This window comes from Marmota monax, unplaced genomic scaffold (assembly GCF_021218885.2).
Source record: "Marmota monax isolate L192 unplaced genomic scaffold, Marmota_monax_Labrador192_F-V1.1 WCK01_AAM20220418_F8-fsc00139, whole genome shotgun sequence".
Taxonomy (NCBI): domain Eukaryota; kingdom Metazoa; phylum Chordata; class Mammalia; order Rodentia; family Sciuridae; genus Marmota; species Marmota monax.
In genome coordinates, this window is record NW_026695226.1 from 3743384 (window position 1) to 3766567 (window position 23184).

At 33.9% G+C, this 23184-nt stretch overlaps 1 protein-coding gene across 5 annotated transcripts in view; it reads right to left on the reverse strand.

Annotated features, from left to right (window-relative positions):
- The window catches only part of Immp2l (inner mitochondrial membrane peptidase subunit 2), a 905321-nt gene that overhangs the window by 208785 nt on the left and 673352 nt on the right, over window positions 1-23184 (reverse strand). For all 5 annotated transcript variants that reach the window (XM_058576086.1, XM_046435362.2, XM_058576083.1 and 2 more), the window contains one exon: window positions 6656-6758. In XM_058576086.1, coding sequence (XP_058432069.1) covers window positions 6656-6758 — 103 coding nt within the window. The remainder of the gene's footprint in view (window positions 1-6655; window positions 6759-23184) is intronic.

Here is a 23184-nt window from a genome sequence, read left to right on the forward strand (position 1 = left end):
ATAGCGTAGTCCAATTTATGAATCAAAAGTCAGTGTGCATAAATATTTTTCTATGCATTAAAAAAATTTCAAAGTTGTTTTGTTTCTTTGACTCCAGGTATAGTAAAGTAGATTTTACTTAAAAATATGATTTAAGTATTTAGTACATTATATCTAAAAGTCTGCTTAAATATGAAAAATTCAGCTCTATTATGATTACCAATGGCAGAAATTTAAATTGGGTAAATTCTATTTAAAATCTTCTCATGAGATTTACACTCACGAGAAGGATGTTTTCTTTCTTTCCTTTTTATAAGATATAAGATTTAAGATATTACATGTGGATATTTTCACATTTTATGTGCTTTCATATGGATATATTTTTATTCAAAGTTCAATAATTCAAAACACCACTATGAAACCTACAGGAGGAATTGGGGCCCAGGAAGAGCTGCACCATAGGTAGGACACTAAGGAGAAATATGTGTAACTTCCACTATCCTGGTTATCAACTCTCTTCATTTCTTTCCCAAATGAAAAAGCATAAGAAATACAACTTTGGGGGAATAATATTAATTATACCAATCAATAACACCAGCTTTAACTTTATAAAAATGCAAACCAATGTCAAATTTTATAACTTTATTATTAATAAATAATTACCACACACCTGACAACTGATAGAAAATAACATTTTAATGCTTCATTTCAAAATCACTATCCTACCAATTAAAACCCAACTAAAGTTAACTAACATTTTAATGTGGAGTTGGCCCAAAACATGATATATTAATACATTTAATATATTGATAAAGGAGAATTAAAACTGCATTGATGTAATTTATGTTCACTTTCAACTTGTGCCACAGTCTGGCTGGGCACAAATGCCGCAGTCTGGCTGGGCACACAATCACGAGCCACCACACAGCTTGTAGATTCAAACAGCAACTCTTTATTCCCGAACTCACACCAGCCGTCTACAAACACGTTCTGGGGAAATCCACGTTCTCTTCCCAAATCCACGTTCTCTGCCCAAATCCACGTTCTCTGCCCAAATCCACCTCCACTGGGCTTCTATCTCCAAAAAATATTGTCTGAATCCCGTGAGAACTCAAGGGGAACTCAGGCAGCAGGATACGCCCTATTCCCAGCAGGAATAATCTTAAACCTTAAACCTGGAACCTAAACTGGGAACGCCCTAAACAAGATTATCTTAAAACCGGGAACACCCTAATCTGCCTTGGTCCTTGAGCAAGGTCACTTACATTCAATGTCACTGCAACATGGGGTACGCTGGCAAGGAAATTGTCATACCTACTTGGCTAATGGCTCCCAGCATCTCCCCCCTTCTGATTAATTAAACAACAAGCAATGTGGCTTAAGGACCGTGCCTGGTAGGTTGTCCAATTCAACATATGGTTCTTACCCGTCATCGGAAAACTGACCTTTAGGCGTCAGCCTCCTGTCTTAGGTTGATACCACTGCAATTGAATCATACCCGTCACTGACTACCGGTCCAGCATACAGCCATACTTGTGGATAGGTCTATGCACCAGTGGGGGGTGAGGTTCTTTGCCTCACCTCTGTTGGCCCCCAAATTTGGCCTTGGTGCCAGTGGGGGAGTGAGGTTAATGTGGCTTATGGACCGTGCCTGGTAGGTTGTCCAATTCAACATATGGTTCTTACCCGTCATCGGAAAACTGACCTTTAGGCGTCAGCCTCCTGTCTTAGGTTGATACCACTGCAATTGGATCATACCCGTCACTGACTACCGGTCCAGCATAAGCCATTGGCCCCCAAATTTTAGACCATCACTAGCAGAAGGGAGGAGGATACAGAAATGCCACGACACCAAGCCAATTGACAGCTCCTTGGGAAAAATTGCATCACTGGTGACACCATCAGCAAAGATATGCCAGCACTACCACAACTAACATGGGGTGCGCTGGCAAGGAAATAAAAATTGCATCACTGGTTAATCACTGTCGCAGATGTAAGAATGGCCAAGCTGGAGTTCTGGATATCAGCTGTTATGGATTTGAGTCAAATCATCTTCTTTTCGATCTGTAGAAACTGTTTTAGTTAACCTCTCTGGAATCCAAATCGGCTGCTGTTCTCCCTGTGGAAAAATACAAACAGACCCCCGACTCCAGACAATCACTGGGTCAGGACCTTTCCATTGTCCTGTTAGAATATCTTTCCAAAGTACCTTAGGCTTATGTACATTTTTTGGATACATGTGTCTTTCCGCAGCACTAAGTCCTGATGAATCCAAATTTTAAAAGTTTAGAGTAAAAAGCGTTATTTTAAGTTTATCTTTGGGGGATATATACCCCCTTCCAATTCCCTCTTTTTGCTTTAATAAGTATATGTCTGTATCTAATAGTTGTCTTAGCTTTTTGCATTTTCTATCTGTGTAATACCTTACTTGACATTTTCAACCATTTTCTTATTTCTATCTTCTAATTTTTTTTTTAAGGTTTTTATATTTACCCTTAGTTGCTTATTTTCTCTCCTAGTTTTCTTGTTTCCTATTTTGTGGGTTTAAAATTCTTGTCTTTCTACATTTTTTTTATCTTTCTACATCTTTTCTATATTTTTTTGTTTTTAACTTTCTATACTTCTGTCTTTAAAGTTTTTCACTTTAAATTTTTAATCTTCTTTATCTAAATATCTTTTCTTATTATCTTCCCATTTTTTTTAAAGTAATGCCTTTAAGATTAACTAGGCTTCGAATGATGCAATAAAGCAATCTTTTTTCCGCCATGAAGGTATCTCAACCACCTTCAATTTAACCTTTTAAAGCCTTTTAATTATCATCTATATTGTACTTTTAAATGTACTTTTTCACCACCTACAACTTCACTCTTTTAAACGAGGCTTAGATTTTGTTTAAATCGCTTTAATGTTAGTTTACATGGCTGCCCTTCAACCAAAGGCCTTTTTTTTTAACTCCATTGAGAAGCTTTGTCTCAATCTGCCATGTACAAATATCTTTTTCTTCTTTCTTTCTTTCTCAAGCTTTTAAATTAAGTCTAGTTTCCTCAAATTCTTTTTAAATGGCATTTTACAACTTTTTACTTTACCACACAGATTATATCATCTAGAATCATTTCTTTTTCCTTTAACCTTTTATATTAAAATATATTCCCACATCTTGAATCTTTTTATATCTCTTTTTTAACTGTTAACCCTTTTTATAAATTTACATTCTGAAACAACTCTTATAAAATTTCTGATTTAGACAAATTACTCCACTTTAATAAGATGAAAGACTTTCATGTTTTTTTATGATACTATAATACTATAATTGAAACCCAACTGAAAATTTTTCTACTCTTTGTATATAAATTACACATGATAGAATCTAAACACTTAGTAACCTTGTTTCAGCAAAGACACAGACACAAAGCAATATTAAACCTTTTTCCATTTACCAATTTATGAAAACACACATAATGTTTAAATATATTACCTTATGGAACTTAATAAGTAAAGAGTACTTGATTTCATATTTAGTGGCTGATATTTTAACACTTTAGCTTTGTAAATTAATCAGATGTCTGTAAAAACCAAGATCTTAGACAAGTGTAGTAAACAGAACTAGCCATCTCTTTCTTGTTGAGGAAAAATTCTTCTACAGGATACCATGATGGTCCCATTGATATACTTAATAATTTGTCTTTAAAAAGCCATGGGCTACATTTTTGTATTGTATCAACATATGCCCTAATTGTTCTTGGTCTCACTGGGGTGCCTCCTTCCTCTAACAATTTCTCTTCCTCGGAGGCGAACAACTTCAAACCTTGAGTCAACCATTTTCCCAGGTTTGCCTGAGAAAGTTCTAGGGATAGGCAGCTTGAAACAAAAACAAGATAAATCAAAACAATAACACATTGTTTTTTGAGTTGGTCACCCATTCTTTCGCTCTTCCTCAGGGGCGAGCAATTTCACTTACCTCTAAGCTTCAGAAGTTCCCCGTACGAGCCGCCAAATGCCACAGTCTGGCTGGGCACAAATGCCGCAGTCTGGCTGGGCACACAATCACGAGCCACCACACAGCTTGTAGATTCAAACAGCAACTCTTTATTCCCGAACTCACACCAGCCGTCTACAAACACGTTCTGGGGAAATCCACGTTCTCTTCCCAAATCCACGTTCTCTGCCCAAATCCACGTTCTCTGCCCAAATCCACCTCCACTGGGCTTCTATCTCCAAAAAATATTGTCTGAATCCCGTGAGAACTCAAGGGGAACTCAGGCAGCAGGATACGCCCTATTCCCAGCAGGAATAATCTTAAACCTTAAACCTGGAACCTAAACTGGGAACGCCCTAAACAAGATTATCTTAAAACCGGGAACACCCTAATCTGCCTTGGTCCTTGAGCAAGGTCACTTACATTCAATGTCACTGCAACATGGGGTACGCTGGCAAGGAAATTGTCATACCTACTTGGCTAATGGCTCCCAGCAAACTTGCTACTAGATTTCTTCACAACAGACACTTGAGCTATACAAAGTGACCCGACATTTCCAAAATTTCTAGTCTGTATCTCATTTTTGATATGTATTACCAAGACTAAATTCTATTTTTGTATAATTATTAGTCAGTGCAAGTAAAGGACTTAGTACATTTGTTGTTGTCATCATAATTAGAAAAAAAGAAATAGCAATAGTCTCCTAAAGTTTTTCCCACTGATCTATATATACCCTTATCCAATTTCAGCTCCATTATTGAACTTTAAGCCAAAGTTAAGTTAAAGTGGCTGCTCCTTTAGTGGCATTGATCTTCATAATATGTGAAGAAAACTGTTTCATTAGAGATCACCAATATTTAATTTTAGACAAAATTATGTGGATAAATTTCATTTCAAAAACATATATAAAGGTACTCAATCTTAAATTATAATATGTATTGAGAACAAGTATAAATATGTCTAGCTTTACAAAAATCTGATGGTAAGGCTGCTAATCAGAATTAGGTACCACTTTCATCAGTAAAGAGTCTTCATATAACAAGTTATTGCAATAATATATAGAGAACTTTTGTAAGTTGTACAATGAAAAAATCCAAAAAATATCAGTTCAGCCACATATTTTATAGAATATCAGCATAAAGCCTATCTGCATTTATTGTATAAATTAAAATTCTAACAAAATATTACTTATGACTGTTAGCAGAACATGCTTCCCCAAAAGACACCACTTTGACATAAAAATTACTTTGAGTTAAAGGTACTTGAAAAACAGCTGATAGAAGAAGGATATATTAATTTTCCCCTTTTTTTTCTGAAAACAAACTAAAACTCTGTTATAGTACTTGCCCTCCTTCTAGTAAAGACAGGAAACATTCTTGGAGAGTCACAGCTGAGAATTCAGCACAAATGTATCTTACTAAAATAATTCTTATCTTCCTTTAGCTTCCCCATATAATTTAGTTATGTTTCTGTATTACCTTTATTGGTTCAACCTAATACAAAAATAGATAGGTATTGCCATTTCTTTAAGTCTTCATTTCCTTATGAGAGCTCTTGTGCCACATAAAACTTATGTTAAATTTGTATGTTGTTGTTTTTTTTTCTGTTAATCTATTTTATGTCAACTTAATTCTCAGGTCACCTTGAGAACCTGAGAGGGTAAAATTTTCCTCTCTTATAGTTATAAATATGATTTCTATTAATATTGTACTTTTCAAAAAAATTATTTATTCTAATTTGTTATATATGACAGCAGAATGTATTTCAATTCATAGTACACATATAGAGCACTATTTTTCGTGTCTCTGTTAGTACACAAAGTAGATTCACACCATTCGTGTCTCCATACATATACTAGGGATTTCCTACACCTCTATTCCCTCCTTTACCCTCCCTCTCGTTTGTCCTATGTAAAGTTCCTCCATTCCTCCCATGCCCTGCTCCATTCCCTATTATTGATTAGCATCCTCATATCAGAGAAAACATTCGGCATTTGGTTTTTTGGGATTGCCTAAGGTCACTTACCATTATCTTTTCTAACTCCATCCATTTACCTGCAAATGCCATGATTTTATTCTCTTTTAATGTTGAGTAATATTCGATTGTGTATATATACCAGTTTCTTTAACCATCCATCTGCTGAAGGGCATCTAAGTTGGTTCCACAATATAGCTATTGTAAATTGTGCAGTTATAAACATTGATGTGGCTGCATTACTATAATATGCTGTTTTTAAGTCCTTTGGGTATAAACCCAGGAGTGGGAAACCTGGGTCAAATGGTGGTTCCATTCCAAGTTTTTCAAGGAATGTCCATAATGCTTTCCATATGAGGAACAATTTAAAAAATTTATGCTTATGTCTTTTATACATTGAATGTGCTAACCACCAACTAACAGGATATGCTATAAAGCATTCCTGTGGGTGAAAAAAAGATATTCTAACTAAGACCAAGTAGCTGAAAGCACCTTTTAGTAGTTTTTTGAAGTAGTCTAAATTATTTTCCATTATTTTACACATACAGACATACACATGTGTGAGATAGTTTACATATCTTTCGTTCTATATTTAAAAGGAAATATTTGAACATAAAATGTTACACTATAAAATTCCTAATTAGTCTTTACTGAATTATCCAAATGACCTATTTTCCCACTTTTGAGATCCAGTTATATTGGCAACAACATGAAAAGATGACTTACCGGCCCAAAAGAATTACTGTCAAAACTGTGTCCATGATGATCACCTTCAACCCAGATATGACCACGGGGGACTTTGACATACCGGTTTTTGTGTCCCATGGTCCTAGAAATGAAAAGTGTAACCATTGAGGTAAGAGCAGAAATCTAATAGCTGAGCATACAAACTCAGGAACAGCAGAAATGTCACAAAGATGCAACCAGTTAACCATGAAGTCAGTCCATGACTTCATATAGCGAATAAGACATATTCCCTATAAACTTATTTACATTTTTTTTTTCATATTCCATAGGTAGGAATTTTGGGCTTAAGTAAAATGAACTAGCACCAAATATAATGTTTTGCTACTTAATTTAACTCATAATATCCTAAATATGTACTTAAGAAATTCAGTAAGTCCTAACAAAGTAGAGATCTATTTGTTTTAAAACATTTGCTTTTAATTATTTGAATATTAACGTTAATATTCAACATTTCCAATTTACTAGTGGATAACTATAATATTAATTTTTTTTTTCAAAAAAAGTTCTCAAATCAACAGATGACACTTTTTATAACATGACTTTTAAAATTCAGCATTTATAAGAAAGAAAATAATCCAGATGATTTCTTGTCAGATATAAATTATCAATATCAGTTGAGAATTTTTGATCAGCACCAAATTATTCTTAGAAACTATAAACATTTTAATAATTTTTAAGATTATGTAAACATAAATGATAGATACTATACATTTAGCAGAATATTCTATATTGCTGACCAAGAAAAGGAGCAAGGACAGGATTTCTTAAACACTCTTGGTGGCAATGTAAAAACAATATAACCTTTCTGTCTGTATTTGTATTTTGGAACTAATTTGGTAAAGTTTCAAAAGACTAAAATGTCCATGCATTTTGACCTACTTATTCTACTTATAGAAATCCATTCCAAGACATAATCAGAAGTGTGAATATTTATTTATTGATTGGGGCATCCAACATAGGCTTTTTATAGCTTCCTGTGAAAAATAAATTTACCTAAGTATCCAACAGAAAATAATTGGTTAAGTAAATTGTGATATAACCAATTAAATAAAGGAGACATAATTAGAATCAAGTACTATCTGAATCCCACAATAATAAATTCTTTGGGGAGCAGAGACTGCTTCCCATCATCCTACCTCTAAAGCCCCATAGAAAATGTCTAGCCACAAGAGCTTTTCAACAAATATTTGCTGAATGAATGAATGAATGAATATCACCACCAAGATTAAAAAGACCAGAGACTGAATTTGGCACACTATTCTATGATGTGGAATCCCTGCAAGACCATTTTTTGTTAGCATATTGTATATGCACAGAAGAACACATAAAAAAGGAAAATTACACATAAATTGGTGCTATAGAAATTGAAACTATTCATTATCTAGGATGGTTTTTAATTTTCAAGATAATTTCAAAGTTGAATTACTTTGCTTTAGATCAGTAAGTCATTCATGCAAGGAAGCAATCTTGTGGTCATTAGAACCCCACAGTAAGTTAATGACTGCTGTTTATTTTTAATTACTACTGGGAAGAAGGTTTTCAGCTTTTTAGAGAAAAGCAAAAACAAGTTGAACACATCTTTACCATCATATACTTTGTAATATAAGTGTTCTTCAATTAAAATCAGTCAATTAGTTCTTGACATCAGTACTGCTTTTATCATGAGATTGCTTCTAAGAACTAACATCCCACATCAAGTGTTAATGACAAAGAGAAGACACTTTTACTTAATTGTTGCAAAAGCATACTCTCCCAATAAGTACAAATATTTGTTCACCTTATTAAGCAGGGTATTTTCTACAAATACTTAGAAAGATAACAATTTCCAATTTTGTCTCTTCAAATAACTATTTAAGAATCACAGGCATGTATGCACAGGGGAAAAAGCATAGAGAGTTCAGTATTATTCAAGATTTCAGGTATCCCCTGGGGGCTTTGAAGTACTTCCTCCACAGATAAATGAGAACAACCACATGCCTGTGTGTAAATGTATGCATTTTCAGATGTTCCCAATGCTTGGGATTATTTCACTAGATAAAAGAAACCTGGGAACCTTTAAAAGAAGCAGTCTTCTAACTGATGTCTAGTGAAGAGCACTGGATTGGGGGGTGTCAGGAAACCCAGGTTCTGAGCCTAGGTTGCCTCTTCCTTCTTGAGTCTTTCAAATTAATTTAATAATAACTTTTTGTTATTAACCAAACTGCTAGACAATGGACCAAAATGGATCTTAGCTCTCATAACAACTTCAATTGTTCAGTAGTTATGAACTAGAGTGCTAGAAGCCCTGAGTAACTGTCCATGTTTGCCTGGGGCTCGAGAATGAATTCTACATCCCATGTAAAATAAGATAAAGAGTAATGACAATATGCATAACAATGATGATGATTACAATAAAACTTGTCTGATCAGGTCATTGAGAATATCAAGAAAAACCATAGATGCAAAGGTGCTTTGTGACCTGGGCAGAGAGACTCATTAAATGCTTTGATTATGTAGGGGGTATAGAATTACAAAAAAAAAATTTCAGCACAAAATAATTTTTTAAATGAAATGGTAGGTTTTTAATAAAACATATTGTTCCAGAACCAAAAGAAAGAGATAAAACTCAGATTGAGTTTCAATGTCATATAAACCAAGGAGTCAATTCTCCTAATGAAAAAATGGGGCATTATAAAAATATTAGTGAAAGTTGCACATTTCCTTGCATTGAGTATCTTCTTTAAAAAATGTAAGTACCCTTTATCACATTATCTTCTAGTCATTTGCAATGCTTTATTTTCTTTATTGCACCTATTAACATTGACATACATTTATCAGTTTGTTTAATTTCTGTCTCCCCCTACTAGGATGAAACCTTCAGGACTCTGCATTTTTCATTTGCTAAGTAGGTCCACAGCCCAGAAGAATACATGCACAATGTGCTCAACAAACATTTGTTAAATAAATAAGCAAATGAATGAATTACTGAATAGTGAAAGATATGCCATGAAGGCAGATAGTATAGTGGAAAGTATATGGATTCTACAAGGAAGCTAAACCAGTTTTAATCTTGATACTGTTACACACAACTAATCTCATATAAATTATCTGTATTTTTCCATCTTTAAAATGAGACCAATAAAACACCCGAAATGTGTTGAGATGACAGCAGTTGGATGAAGATACTATAATGGGGAATTTGTATAGGATAATCTCTAGAGTTAGCCAATAATGCCTTGTACATATGAATTAATTCTTTCAAGTTTATGTGATTTGGGGCATCTGAATGAAACTCAGTTTCCCAAATATAAAACTAGGAAAATAAGGGTACCTAATTCAAAAAAGTTATTCCATGGATAAACATAGTATATATTAAACACTTGATAAAAGGGTGTCTTATAGCTGAGACTATTTTTAAGGAAAGCATTGAATATAGTTCTGGTGCTAGTCAGAACCTAATAAGTGGTAGTTATTATTGCTATTGTCTTCTTTTGTCCATTTTTTCCATTTTATAATTCAGAATATGTTCAAGCTTATTATCTATTAGCATCAGTCTCTTAAAATTACCTGAACTATGCTTTAATAATTGCCTTTCCCCAGAGTTGCACTGTGACTATAGACTATTTATAATGGTTTAATGAAGGTGTTTTTTTTTAACTCTTACTCCTTTCTGACCACTCTAAAACTTTTATGCAAAACATAATTTAGGGGCTGTTGGTTGTGGCTTGGTGGTAGAGCACTTGCCTAGCATATGTGAGGCACTGAGTTCAATCCTCAGCCCCACAGAAAATAACTAAAATAAAGATATTGAAAAAAATAATCTATTTGTGCATTTTCAAATATGGAGAAAGTAATAGGTGAAAGTACAATTTACCTGTGGTTTTACTTGCACATTTAAATGTTGCTATGCTAATACACAGTGGTTTACTTAGATACTAGACAGGTGTCAAAGAACTCTTTGAGCTATACAACTGGTAAAAAATCATGCCATATACATAGGACAAATTCAATTCTCAGGTTTCAGTCTAACCCTTTACAGAATAACCCAAAATAGCTTTAAAAATATGATGTTAAAATATTGGACTAGTTCCTTTTAGGGCTGCCAAAGAAATATAATACTCTTAATAGAATTTCTCTAGAGAAGGAATTTTAAATAGCTCTGTGCTCTTGAATTCACATAAAAGAAAGACAAGGTAATCCTTTAGGTGATTTAACAGTTAAGTGAGGTGTCAGCCTACAAGGTTGTATGTATCTATGGCTTGTAAATAATTTCAGTTTTGACAGTCAAAAATGAGTTCTGTATGGTATTCTAACTACCTGTCTTTTTAAAGAAGGCATTTTCAGTACTAGCTTTACTGAGAAAAGTTACCTAGGTCTTATAAATGGAATGAAGAATGATTGCCTCCAATTTGATTTGACCTTGAAAACAATGTTTTTAAAGTCTCTGAAACTTTTGTGTGTCACTGGTTGAATACAAAAGTACTGTCCAGGCAACTCTTGGTACTACAATAAGAAAATGAATTCTTATTTAAAGTATTTCCTAAGCATCTTCATGCCCATACACATGTATATTCTTCATTTAGGTAATTTATACTAGTAATTCATGAATTATTAGAGTTAATATTCTATAGTTTTCAAATCATTATATTTATTATTCTCACTGTCCAAAGTAGTGGCTACCCTGAGTGCTCCTTATCCAGGACCTCAGGTTTTTCATTTTCTTAAAGGGACCAGGATTCAAAGGTCAGGATCCAGCAAGAACACGAGTTGGAGCTAGGTCTCTTTATCATGATTGGTAGGTAGGATCATGAAAATAACAACAAAACAAGAACAAAAAAAAATTAAAAATTAAAAAGCCCTAAAATCACAGAAGGAAAATGATGATGTTGCTCTTTAAGGTTGTCTCTGAGAGAAAAATATTTCTCTTAATGATCTACATTTGCTCTCAGGTGAGGTTACATTTAAATTAATACTATTGTGTGGTCTGGGAAAGAGTTCCTTTAATTGGCTCTGAGCATCTGGCAGAAGCAAATATAATTTCTTTAGGGTTAACACTCAAATTGGGTTTTCAGATTTTCTGTAAATAAGTCTCAGCCATTAGGAACCCACAAACCTACATGACAAATCCCATGAGGAAATAGCCACCATTAGAGAATCAGGAGAAACAATGAACAGTAGAATTAGACCTCCAAGGACTTAGAATTCTAGGTGTATCAAGCACAGAATATAAACTGCATTTATTTAAATATTTGTAAGTCACAAAGAGAATTAAAGACATGAGTAAGGAAGAATATATTTTTAAAAGAAGGACATTTGAAAAAGAACCAAACAGAATATCTAAAATTTCAAATATATAACTAAGTGGCTTAAAAAGTAGATTAGTATAAGGAAAGAAGTGATTTACTGAAATACATACTCCAGTAAAATATAACCTTTTTATATTTGATATTAAAAATTACTTAGAATTGAACACAGAGAAATAAAGACATGGAAAACAGGAGAGATGTTAAAAGACCTGGAGAATATTCTATGAAAATGTCACATCATAAAATACAAGCTTCAAAGAAAGAGAATAAAAAGAAAGAAAGAATCTTCAAAAAGACAGTGGGAAAGAATTTTCCAGAATTGATGAAATGCATGAACATATACTTTTTCCAATGAAAGAAAATAACAAGATATACAAATTCATAGATCATAATGAAATTGTGGAATGCTGAACTCCTACCCCACAAAGCTCCTAAAATCTAAGATCTCCCAGAGGAAAAAATAAAAGTGTGGATTACCTTCAAAGGAATAACGAATTAATAGCACAGCTCACTCACTGGAGTATAATTTACATGAAATATAATTCAGTGATTTTTAAGTATATAATTCAAGGAGTTTTAAAAATCCATACAGTCACAAAATCAGCAGATAGACTAAGATAATAAACACATCACCCAAAAGACTTTCAACAAGTCTCATACAGGCAAATCTGATAACACAAAATCTGATCTCCAAGATAAGACTAGAGATTGAATTGGATCTGATGGCAACAAGTTGTTAATGAGTATTTTATCCTAAAGGATAATTTAAAACTAATAAATAAAGATCAATTTCTTCTTAAAATCCATGGTCAAAGGATTCTAAAAACCCCTAAGAATGTTTTTGCTGTCACAACATGACAAAGTTTTTTGCTCCTTAATATAAATATTCTCTATTCTAAGCCTAAATGCTGATGAATGTTTGCTTCAGAATTAAATGCTAAAGTATGATTCAGACTCCTTCACTTGCAGCATGTATTCAATTAGAAATGAAGGCTACTTAATTTATGGAAGGTGAATTAAGCAAATCAGGTGATAATGTTTCTAGGAAGTTGGATCACCTGAGGCTAACTGTAAGCAATTACATTTCTTCTGATCACAGTTGGAAGAACCCTAGCAATGATCTAATAACTCCTTCTTGTACAGATAAAGAAACAAAGGTTAAAAGCATTTAAATGATGCCATGTAGCTAGTTAGTGGCAGGGCAAATACTATAGAAACCAGACTCCAAAATTCCTTTCCACTGTACCATGGACCATAACTACTTGGGATTCCAAAGAGGAAATCTTAACAACTTTCATCTAGAAAAAAAAGAACTATTACTTTCAATGGAGACTGCAGATGGTTGCTAGGTGATCAGAGTGAATCTATTTAATTCATTCAAATTAAAGGTTAGATGTATACATATTCACAATAAAGTTGTAGAATTATTTTATAATTAATGATTTTAAAATTAATATGATGTTCTTAGTATAACTAGGAATTGTTTTAGTGATGAGTATTCTTGATATATTTTTTTCTAAATTTGGATGATAAGACATAAATGAGACAATTACCTTTAATATGTAGAATGTGTTCTTTTGTAAAACACACATTTTTAAAATATCTGTGGCTATTTTAAAAATTAATACAATTCTTCATGAGAATTTGAAAAAGATGCCAACATTTTCTAAGTATCAGATTCTGCATATGATCCACCAGAACATGTTCATAGCCTGTACTTGGACTATACTGCTCAACCCAGCCATGTTGAGGGGAGGGGTACAGTTTATGCTGTGATATGCAGTTAGTCAGTGAGCATAACGATAGGGACTCTGTGAGAATAAAAAACTGTGATTTTCATTTCTCAGTATAAATTAACATTTCCAGAGTAACTATTACTATGTGAAACCATGCAGATGGTATAGGTGAGGGCACAAAAAAGAAGATTCAGTCCTTTTGAGTAGAGTATAAATAAAACCATAACTCAAAATGTAAGCAACAAAAGAGGTCAATTAAATACATTATTTACAGACTCTGAACTATCATAGACAAAAATTCAACAAATTGGAAGGATTTGCAACAGAATATTAGATAAATGGAGGAATAAATGAATGAATGTCAAACATTGCTACCTACAGAAATCTGAATAGATGATATTGTTTTAGGCTAAAATAGTCAAAAAAGTCATTATGAGTATTTAAATCAAGATATGAATAACTGATAAATACCAGCAGATTAAGATAGTAATATGGAATTCAAATCCTATTTATTTACAGAAAATGATTTTTTCCTTAGTGCATTATTTCCTTGAGAAGTAGCACAATAAAATAAGAGAAATTCATTGAAGAAACATTAAATATGTTTAAATTATTTAATTCTAAAGACAGTATTGATTTTTCCCTTAAATATTCTACATGCTACTATAACAAATGCAGCATTAACTAACATAAATTATACTAAATCAAATTTTCACTAGGTCAAATTACAGCATAATTACAGGCATTATATAAGCTGACTGAATACAGAAAAGATAACTCCACATAGTAAAGAATGTATCAAACTCCATATATTTAACATTAGTTTTTGCTCAAATGATGATTGATGGCATGAAACGTTAAAGATATAAATATTATGATCAGTTCACTTATTGTTAACCTGAACTTTATTATAAATAAAAGTAGTGACTCATATCACTATTCCATGCATGACTTCCTAGAAAAACAATTTAAATAAAGGAGTAAATTTGTAATGCATAATTTTATTTTTCAAAAAAATCAATATTGGCAGAGAGATCAAGTCTCTGACCTCTTCAGCTGCGCAGGCATAGGGAGTCGTAAACCGTCTAAATGCTGTTTCCTCAGGATCACTAGGCAATGCTGAGCTGACATGGATCTGGGGTGAACAGTCTGGGCCTCTCAGAACACACACCGAGCCCGGATCGGCTGAATTCAAGCTCCTGTTCACCTGCTTCTCGCAGACAAACTGCTGTGACTCAGCACTAAATGATCCCGCTGAAACAACTGGTCGGCCCTTCTGAATCTACGGAGGTTAATGCCAACTGAGCCTTCATAGGCAGTGGCCACAGGATTGAAACGGGGCTTGGGAGAGCCAGTCAGGACACACCCGTTGCACTGGTCACCCAGCAAAGGGAAGAAACTGTCGCCATTAGCATGGGATACCACCATGGCAGCGAACTGACGTCACCAGAATGCGGCGGAGGAGATAACTCCATTGAAACCGGCAGCGACAGTGACTTCTTCCCTTCCCTTCTAATACCTTTCCTCCCAAGCATCAAATAAATTTATAGGAGTAAACAGTAACTCAGCAGTCAAACAAAACAAGAAGTAACATGAGCAGCATGAAAAAGCAAGGAAGAAAAGGAGTACAAACAATGAAGGACAGCCTAAATATTCAGGAGGACCTAGAGGCATCAGAAAAATGGTCAAATAAAGAACTCAAGGAATACCTTAGACAGATGGAATGGAACCTTAAAGAGGATATGAGACAGCAAATTCAAACAGTGAAAGAACACAATAAAAATGAATTACATAATCAGATAAAAGAAGAAATTAAGCATCTTCATCAGGAGATAGAGATTATAAAAAAAATCAAACAATAATTCTAGAAATGAAGGAAACTATAAACCAAATTAAAAACTCAAATGAGAGTATCACTAACAGAATGGAGCAAGTAGAAGACAGAACATCAGATAATGAAGACAAAATATATCATCTTGAAAAGAGTCTAGCCAACTCAGAAAGGCTGGTAAAAAATCATGAGAAAAACATCCAAGAGATATGGGATAACATAAAAAAAACAAACTTAAGAGTCATCAGGATAGAGGAAGGTATAGAGGTTCAAACCAAGGGAATGAGCAACCTGCTGAATGAGATAATTATAGAAAATTTTCCAGAAATAAAAAAGGAAACGGATATACAAATTGTAGATGCATACAGGACACCGAGCATACAAAATCACAGTAGACCAACGCCAAGACACATTGTTATGAAGATGTCCAATATACAAAACAAAGAGAAAATATTAAAAGCTACAAGAGAAAGAAGGCAGATTACATTCAGGGTAAACCAATAAGGTTAACAACGGATTTTTCATCACAGACGCTGAGAGCGAGAAGATCCTGGAACAACTTATTTCAAACACTCAAAGACAATGGATGCCAACCAAGAATTTTGTATCCAGCAAAATTAAGCTTTAGGTATGACAACGAAATAAAAATCTTCCATGATAAACAAAAGTTAAAAGAATTTGCAGCCAGAAAACCAGCATTGCAAAGCATATTGAGCAAAACACTACACGAGGAAGAAATGAAAAACAATAACCAAAACCATCAGTGGGAAATGCCTCAGTAAAGACAGAGGGTGGGGGGGAAAGCTAATCATGGAGAAACAAACTAAATTAAAAAAAAATAAGATAAATAATCAAACATGGCTGGAAGTACAAACCATCTATCAATAGTAACTCTAAACGTTACTGGCCTAAACTCTCCAATAAAGTGACATAGGCTGGTAACATGGATTAAAAAACAAATCCAACAATATGTTGCCTCCAGGAGACACATCTGATTGGAAAAGACATACACAGGCTGAAGGTGAAAGGTTGGGAAAAAAATATACCACGCACACGGTCTTCGTAAGCAAGCAGGGGTGGCCATCCTCATATCAAATAAAATCGACTTCAAGACTAAGTTACTCAAAAGGGATAAGGAAAGACATTATATACTGTTAAAAGGAACCATTCACCAACAAGACATAACAATTATCAATATTTATGCACCAAATAATGGTGCTGCGACGTTCATAAAACAAATTCTCCTCAAGTTCCAGAATCAAATAGACCACAACACAATAATTATGGGTGACTTCAACACACCTCTCTCACCATTGGACAGATCCTCCAAACAAAAGTTGAATAAAGAAACTATAGAACTCAATATCATAATCAATAACCTAGACTTAACTGACATATATAGAATATATCAACCATCATCAAGTGGATATACCTTTTTCTCAGCAGCACATGGATCCTTCTCAAAAATAGACCATATATTATGCCATAGGGAAACCCTCAGTAAATATAAAGGGGCGGAGATAATATCATGCATTTTATCTGATCATAATGGAATGAAACTGGAAATCAATGATAAAAGAAGGAAGGAAAAATCCTACATCACGTGGAAAATGAACAATATGTTACTGAATGATAAATGGGTTACAGAAGACATAAAGGAGGAAATCAAAAAATTCTTAGAGATAAATGAAAATACAGACACAACATATCGGAATCTATGGGACACAATGAAAGCAGTTTTAAGAGGGAAATTCATCGCCTGGAGGTCATTCCTCAAAAAAAGAAAAAAACAACAAATAAATGAGCTCACACTTCATCTCAAAGCCCAAGAAAAGGAAGAGCAAAATAACAGCAAATGTAGCAGAAGGCAAGGAATAATTAAAATCAGAGCGGAAATCAACGAAATGGAAACAAAAGAAACTATTGAAAAAATTGACAAAACTAAAAGTTGGTTCTTCAAAAAATTAAACAAGATCGACAGACCCTTAGCCATGCTAACGAAGAGAAGAAGAGAGAGAACTCAAATTACTAACATATGGGATGAAAAAGGCAATATCACAACAGATACTACAGAAATACAGAAGATAATTAGGAATTATTTTGAAAACCTATATTCCAATAAAATAGAAGATAGTGAAGACATCGATAAATTTCTTAAGTCATATGATTTGCACAGACTGAGACAGGAGGATACACACAATTTGAACAGACCAATATCAATGGATGAAATAGAAGAAGCAATCAAAAGACTAACAACCAAGAAAAGCCCAGGACCGGATCTGTATACAGCAGAGTTTTACAAAACCTTTAAAGAAGAATTAATACCAATACTTTTCAAGTTATTTCAGGAAATAGAAAAAGAGGGAGCTCTTCCAAATACAATCTATGAGGCCAACATCACCCTGATTCCGAAACCAGACAAAGACACCTACAGACCAATATCTCTAATGAACCTAGATGCAAAAATCCTCAATAAAATTCTGGCGAATTGGATACAAAAACACATCAAAAAAAAATGTGCACCATGATCAAGTAGGATTCATCCCTGGGATGCAAGGATGGTTTAATATACGGAAATCAATAAATGTTATTCACCACATCAATAGACTTAAAGATAAGAACCATATGATCATCTCAATAGACGCAGAAAAAGCATTCGACAAAGTACAGCATCCCTTTATGTTCAAAACATTAGAAAAACTAGGGATAACAGGAACTTGCCTCAACATTGTAAAAGCTATCTATGCTAAGCCTCAGGCCAGCATCATTCTGAATGGAGAAAAATTGAAGGCATTCCCTCTAAAATCTGGAACAAGACAGGGATGCCCTCTATCACCACTTCTATTCAATATAGTTCTCGAAACACTGGGCAGAGCAATTAGACAGACGAAAGAAATTAAAGGCATAAAAATAGGAAAAGAAGAACTTAAATTATCACTATTTGCAGTGACATGATTCTATACCTAGAAGACCCAAAAGGGTCTACAAAAAAACTACTAGATCTAATAAATGAATTCAGCAAAGTGGCAGGATATAAAATCAACATGCATAAATAAAAGGCATTTCTGTATATCAGCAACAAAACTTCTGAAACGGAAATGAGAAAAAACACCCCATTCACAATATCCTCAAAAAAAAAAATAAAATACGTGGGAATCAACCTAACAAAAGAGGTGAAAGACTTATACAATGAAAACTACAGAACCCTAAAGAGAGAAATAGAAGAAGATCTTAGAAGATGGGAAAATATACCCTGTTCATGGATAGGCAGAACTAACATCATCAAAATGGCGATATTACCAAAAGTTCTCTATAGGTTTAATGCAATGCCAATCAAAATCCCAACGGCATTTCTTGTAGAAATAGAGAAAGCAATCATGAAATTCATATGGAAAAACAAAAGACCCAGAATAGCAAAAACAATGCTAAGCAGGAAGTGTGAATCAGGCGGTATAGCGATACCAGACTTCAAACTATACTACAGAGCAATAGTAACAAAAACAGCATGGTACTGGTACCAAAACAGGCGGGTGGACCAATAGTACAGAATAGAGGACACAGAAACCAATCCACAAAACTACAACTATCTTATATTTGATAAAGGGGCTAAAAGCATGCAATGGAGGAAGGACAGCATCTTCAACAAATGGTGCTGGGAAAACTGGAAATCCATATGCAACAAAATGAAACTGAATCCCTTTCTCTCGCCATGCACAAAAGTGAATTCAAAATGGATCAAGGAACTTGATATCAAATCAGAGACGCGCCGTCTGATAGAAGAAAAAGTTGGCTACGATCTACAGTCGGTGGGGTCGGGCTCCAAATTCCTCAATAGGACACCCATAGCACAAAAGTTAATAACTAGAATCAACAAATGGGACTTACTCAAACTAAAAAGTTTTTTCTCAGCAAAAGAAACAATAAGAGAGGTAAATAGGGAGCCTACATCCTGGGAACAAATCTTTACTCCTCACACTTCAGATAGAGCCCTAATATCCAGAGTATACAAAGAACTCAAAAAATTAGACAATAAGAGAACAAACAACCCAATCAACAAATGGGCCAAGGACCTGAACAGACACTTCACAGAGGAGGACATACAATCAATCAACAAGTACATGAAAAAATGCTTACCATCTCTAGCAGTCAGAGAAATGCAAATCAAAACCACCCTAAGATACCATCTCACTCCAGTAAGATTGGCAGCCATTATGAAGTCAAACAACAATAAGTGCTGGCGAGGATATGGGGAAAAGGGTACTCTTGTACATTGCTGGTGGGACTGAAAATTGGTGCGGCCAATTTGGAAAGCAGTATGGAGATTTCTTGGAAAGCTGGGAATGGAACCACCATTTGACCCAGGTATTGCCCTTCTCGGACTATTCCCTGAAGACCTTAAAAGAGTGTACTACAGGGATACTGCTACATCGATGTTCATAGCAGCACAATTCACAATAGCTAGACTGTGGAACCAACCCAGATGCCCTTCAATAGATGAATGGATAAAAAAAAATGTGGCATTTATACACAATGGAGTATTACGCAGCACTAAAAAATGACAAAATCATGGAATTTGCAGGGAAATGGATGGTACTAGAGCAGATTATGCTAAGTGAAGTTAGCCAATCCCTAAAAAACAAATGCCAAATGTCTTCTTTGATATAATGAGAGCAAATAAGAACAGAGCAGGGAGGAAGAGCAGGAGGAAAAGATTAACATTAAACAGAGACATGAGGTGGGAGGGAAAGGTAGAGAAAAGGGAAATTGCATGGAAATGGAAGGTGACCCTCATTGTTATACAAAATTACATATAAGAAGTTATGAGGGGAATGGGAGAAAAAAAACAAGGAGAGAAATGAATTACAGTACATGGGGTAGAGAGAGAGGATGGGAGGGGAGGGGAGGGGGGATAGTAAAGGATAGGAAAGGTAGCAGAATACAACAGTTACTAATATGGCATTATGTAAAAATGTGGATGTGTAACCAATGTGATTCTGCAATCTGTATTTGGGGTAAAAATGGGAGTTCATAACCCACTTGAATCTAATGTATGACATATGATATGTCAAGAGTTTTGTAATGTTTTGAACAACCAATAAAAAATCAATATTTATTATAAATGGTATTGTTGCACCAAGTCCTCTCTAGAAATAATTTCCTAGGTGTCTGCTTCATTCATCATTTAGTTTGTTGGTCTTTCCCACCTAGAGGAAACAAAATATTTCAGTGCTTCTTTTTGTAAAGTCCAATAATATTTAATGACTGGAGAAACTATGACTAATTTCCCATCTTTTTTTCTCTGATCACAGTCTTAACAAATTCAGTTTTTGGCATTGAAAGGGATGAATGCTATTTTATTTCTTAATAACAAATTTAATGAGTTTTTGGATTGAATAATAATAAAACAAAAAGGAATGCCTCCAAGCTAAAGAACTCACTAAACTACTACTCTTCTTTTAAAATATCTCTTCAGAAATCTGAGCAATTGGGCAACATTGAAGCAGGAAAGGAATGAGGCAAAGGAGAAATTCATATGAGTTTATAAGTTAATTGAAGACTTGGATTGAAAGTTCCAATTCTAGGCAAATTACCTTGAATTTGGGCCTCAGTTTTCTCCCTTGTACAGTAGGATAATACACTAACTGCTCCACATAGTTGTGGTAAAATACAATAAAATAATGCATATAACATTTTGAAATAGTGCCTAGCAGAGCAGACCACAATGAATGGCAGATATTATATCAGAATTAGGGAGTGAGCTTAGCTATTCTTATAACATTCTAATTAAGACAGCCAGGAAAAAAAATTACTCTCTAAATCAAATTAATTTCACAAATATCTACAAAGTGTCTACTACTATCAAGAATTGTTAGACACTAGAGATACAGACATAAATTAAGACACAGACATAGAACATAGTAGTTTAATTGGGGAAACAGATAATTTTCATTCATAATAGTAAGAGTGCAGTGTTAGAGGTTTAGATAGGGCAAAATAGGGAAGTAGGCAAGAGATATCCTATGCAGAGTTGCAGGGATAAATTTAAGGAAAAGGCGATACATGTGATACATTATAGTAGTATTTCTGAAATTTTCAACATCCAGTGTGTTACACAATAGGAGTAAATTATCAACAACTCTGAACAATGAGACAAAGGAAAATGTACAGAACTTTATAGTAATTTAAAAATTAAGTATTTTAAATAATAAGAGAAGTATATTCATAAACTATGATCGGAAAAAGCTTTTTTAAGCAAGAATAAAGAGCAAAAATCATTTTTGAAAATAAAAAATTACCTATTTAAAAATGAAAAACATTGAAAGATTGGGGAGTACTGGGGAATAAAATATACCAAACTATGCTATGTTCATGTATGAATATACCATAACAAATCACTTATATATTCACACACACATATGTATGCCTGTGCGTGTATGTATGTGTGTGTGTGTGTGTGTTAAGAGATCATGTTAAGAGACCATGAACAAAACTTCCAAGAAATATGCGATAACATTAAAAGATTAAGATTTATTGGGAAAGAGACAAAGGCTCAGAGACATAAAACAAAGGAATGCACAATATTTTTAATAAAATAACATCTGAAAATTTCCAAAACCTCAAGAACAAAATGGTAAAATACAGGAGGCACACAGGACCCCAAATATACAAAAATTATAACACACCCACACCAAGGCAGATTATTAAGAAAATGCCTAACATACAAAATGAGGATAGAATTTTAAGGAGTGCCAGAGAAAAACAAGGGTTACATTTAGAGGGAACTCAGTCTGGATATCAGCTGATTTCTAAATCCAGACCCTTAAAGCTAAAAGATCTTGGATTAATATATACCAAGCTCTGAAAGACAATGAATTCCAACCAAGAATACTATACCTAGCAAAATTAAGCTTCAGATTTGACAATGAAATAAAAACCTTCCATAATAAATAAAAACTAAAAGAATTCACAACCAGAAAGCCTTCACTATAAAATGTACTCAGCAAAATATTTCATGAAGAAGAAATGAAAAATAAAACTGAAAACCAACAAAGGGTAGAACTACACTAAAGGAATAATTAATGAAAGGAGAAATTAATTCAAATAAAAAACCAGAAATAAATCAAAATGACAGGGAATAAAAATCATTCCTCAATAATAACATTGAATGTAAATGGCCTCAACTCATCAATTAAAAGTCATAGACTGACAGATTGGATTAAAAAAAAAAGAGCCAACAATATGCTATCTTCAGGAGACTCACCTCACAGGAAAAGGCATCCACAGACTGAAGGTAAAAGGATGGGAAAAAACTTATCTTTTATTCACATGGATCTTGTAAACAAGCAAGATTTCTATCCTCATATCAGATGAAGTGGACTTTAAGCCAAAATTAAGCAGAAAGGACAAAGAAGGACATTTCATACTGCTTAAGGGAACTATACATCAAGAAGACATAACAGCTTTAAATAGTTATGCCCCAAACAATAGAGCATCTTACATACACCAAACAAACCCTTCACAATTTCAAGAATCAAATATCTCACAACACAATAATAGTGGGTAACTTTAATATGTCTCTCTCACCACTCAATAGATCTTCAAAATGAAAAATAATAAAGAAGCTATAGAACTAAGAATACAATTAATAATTTATAT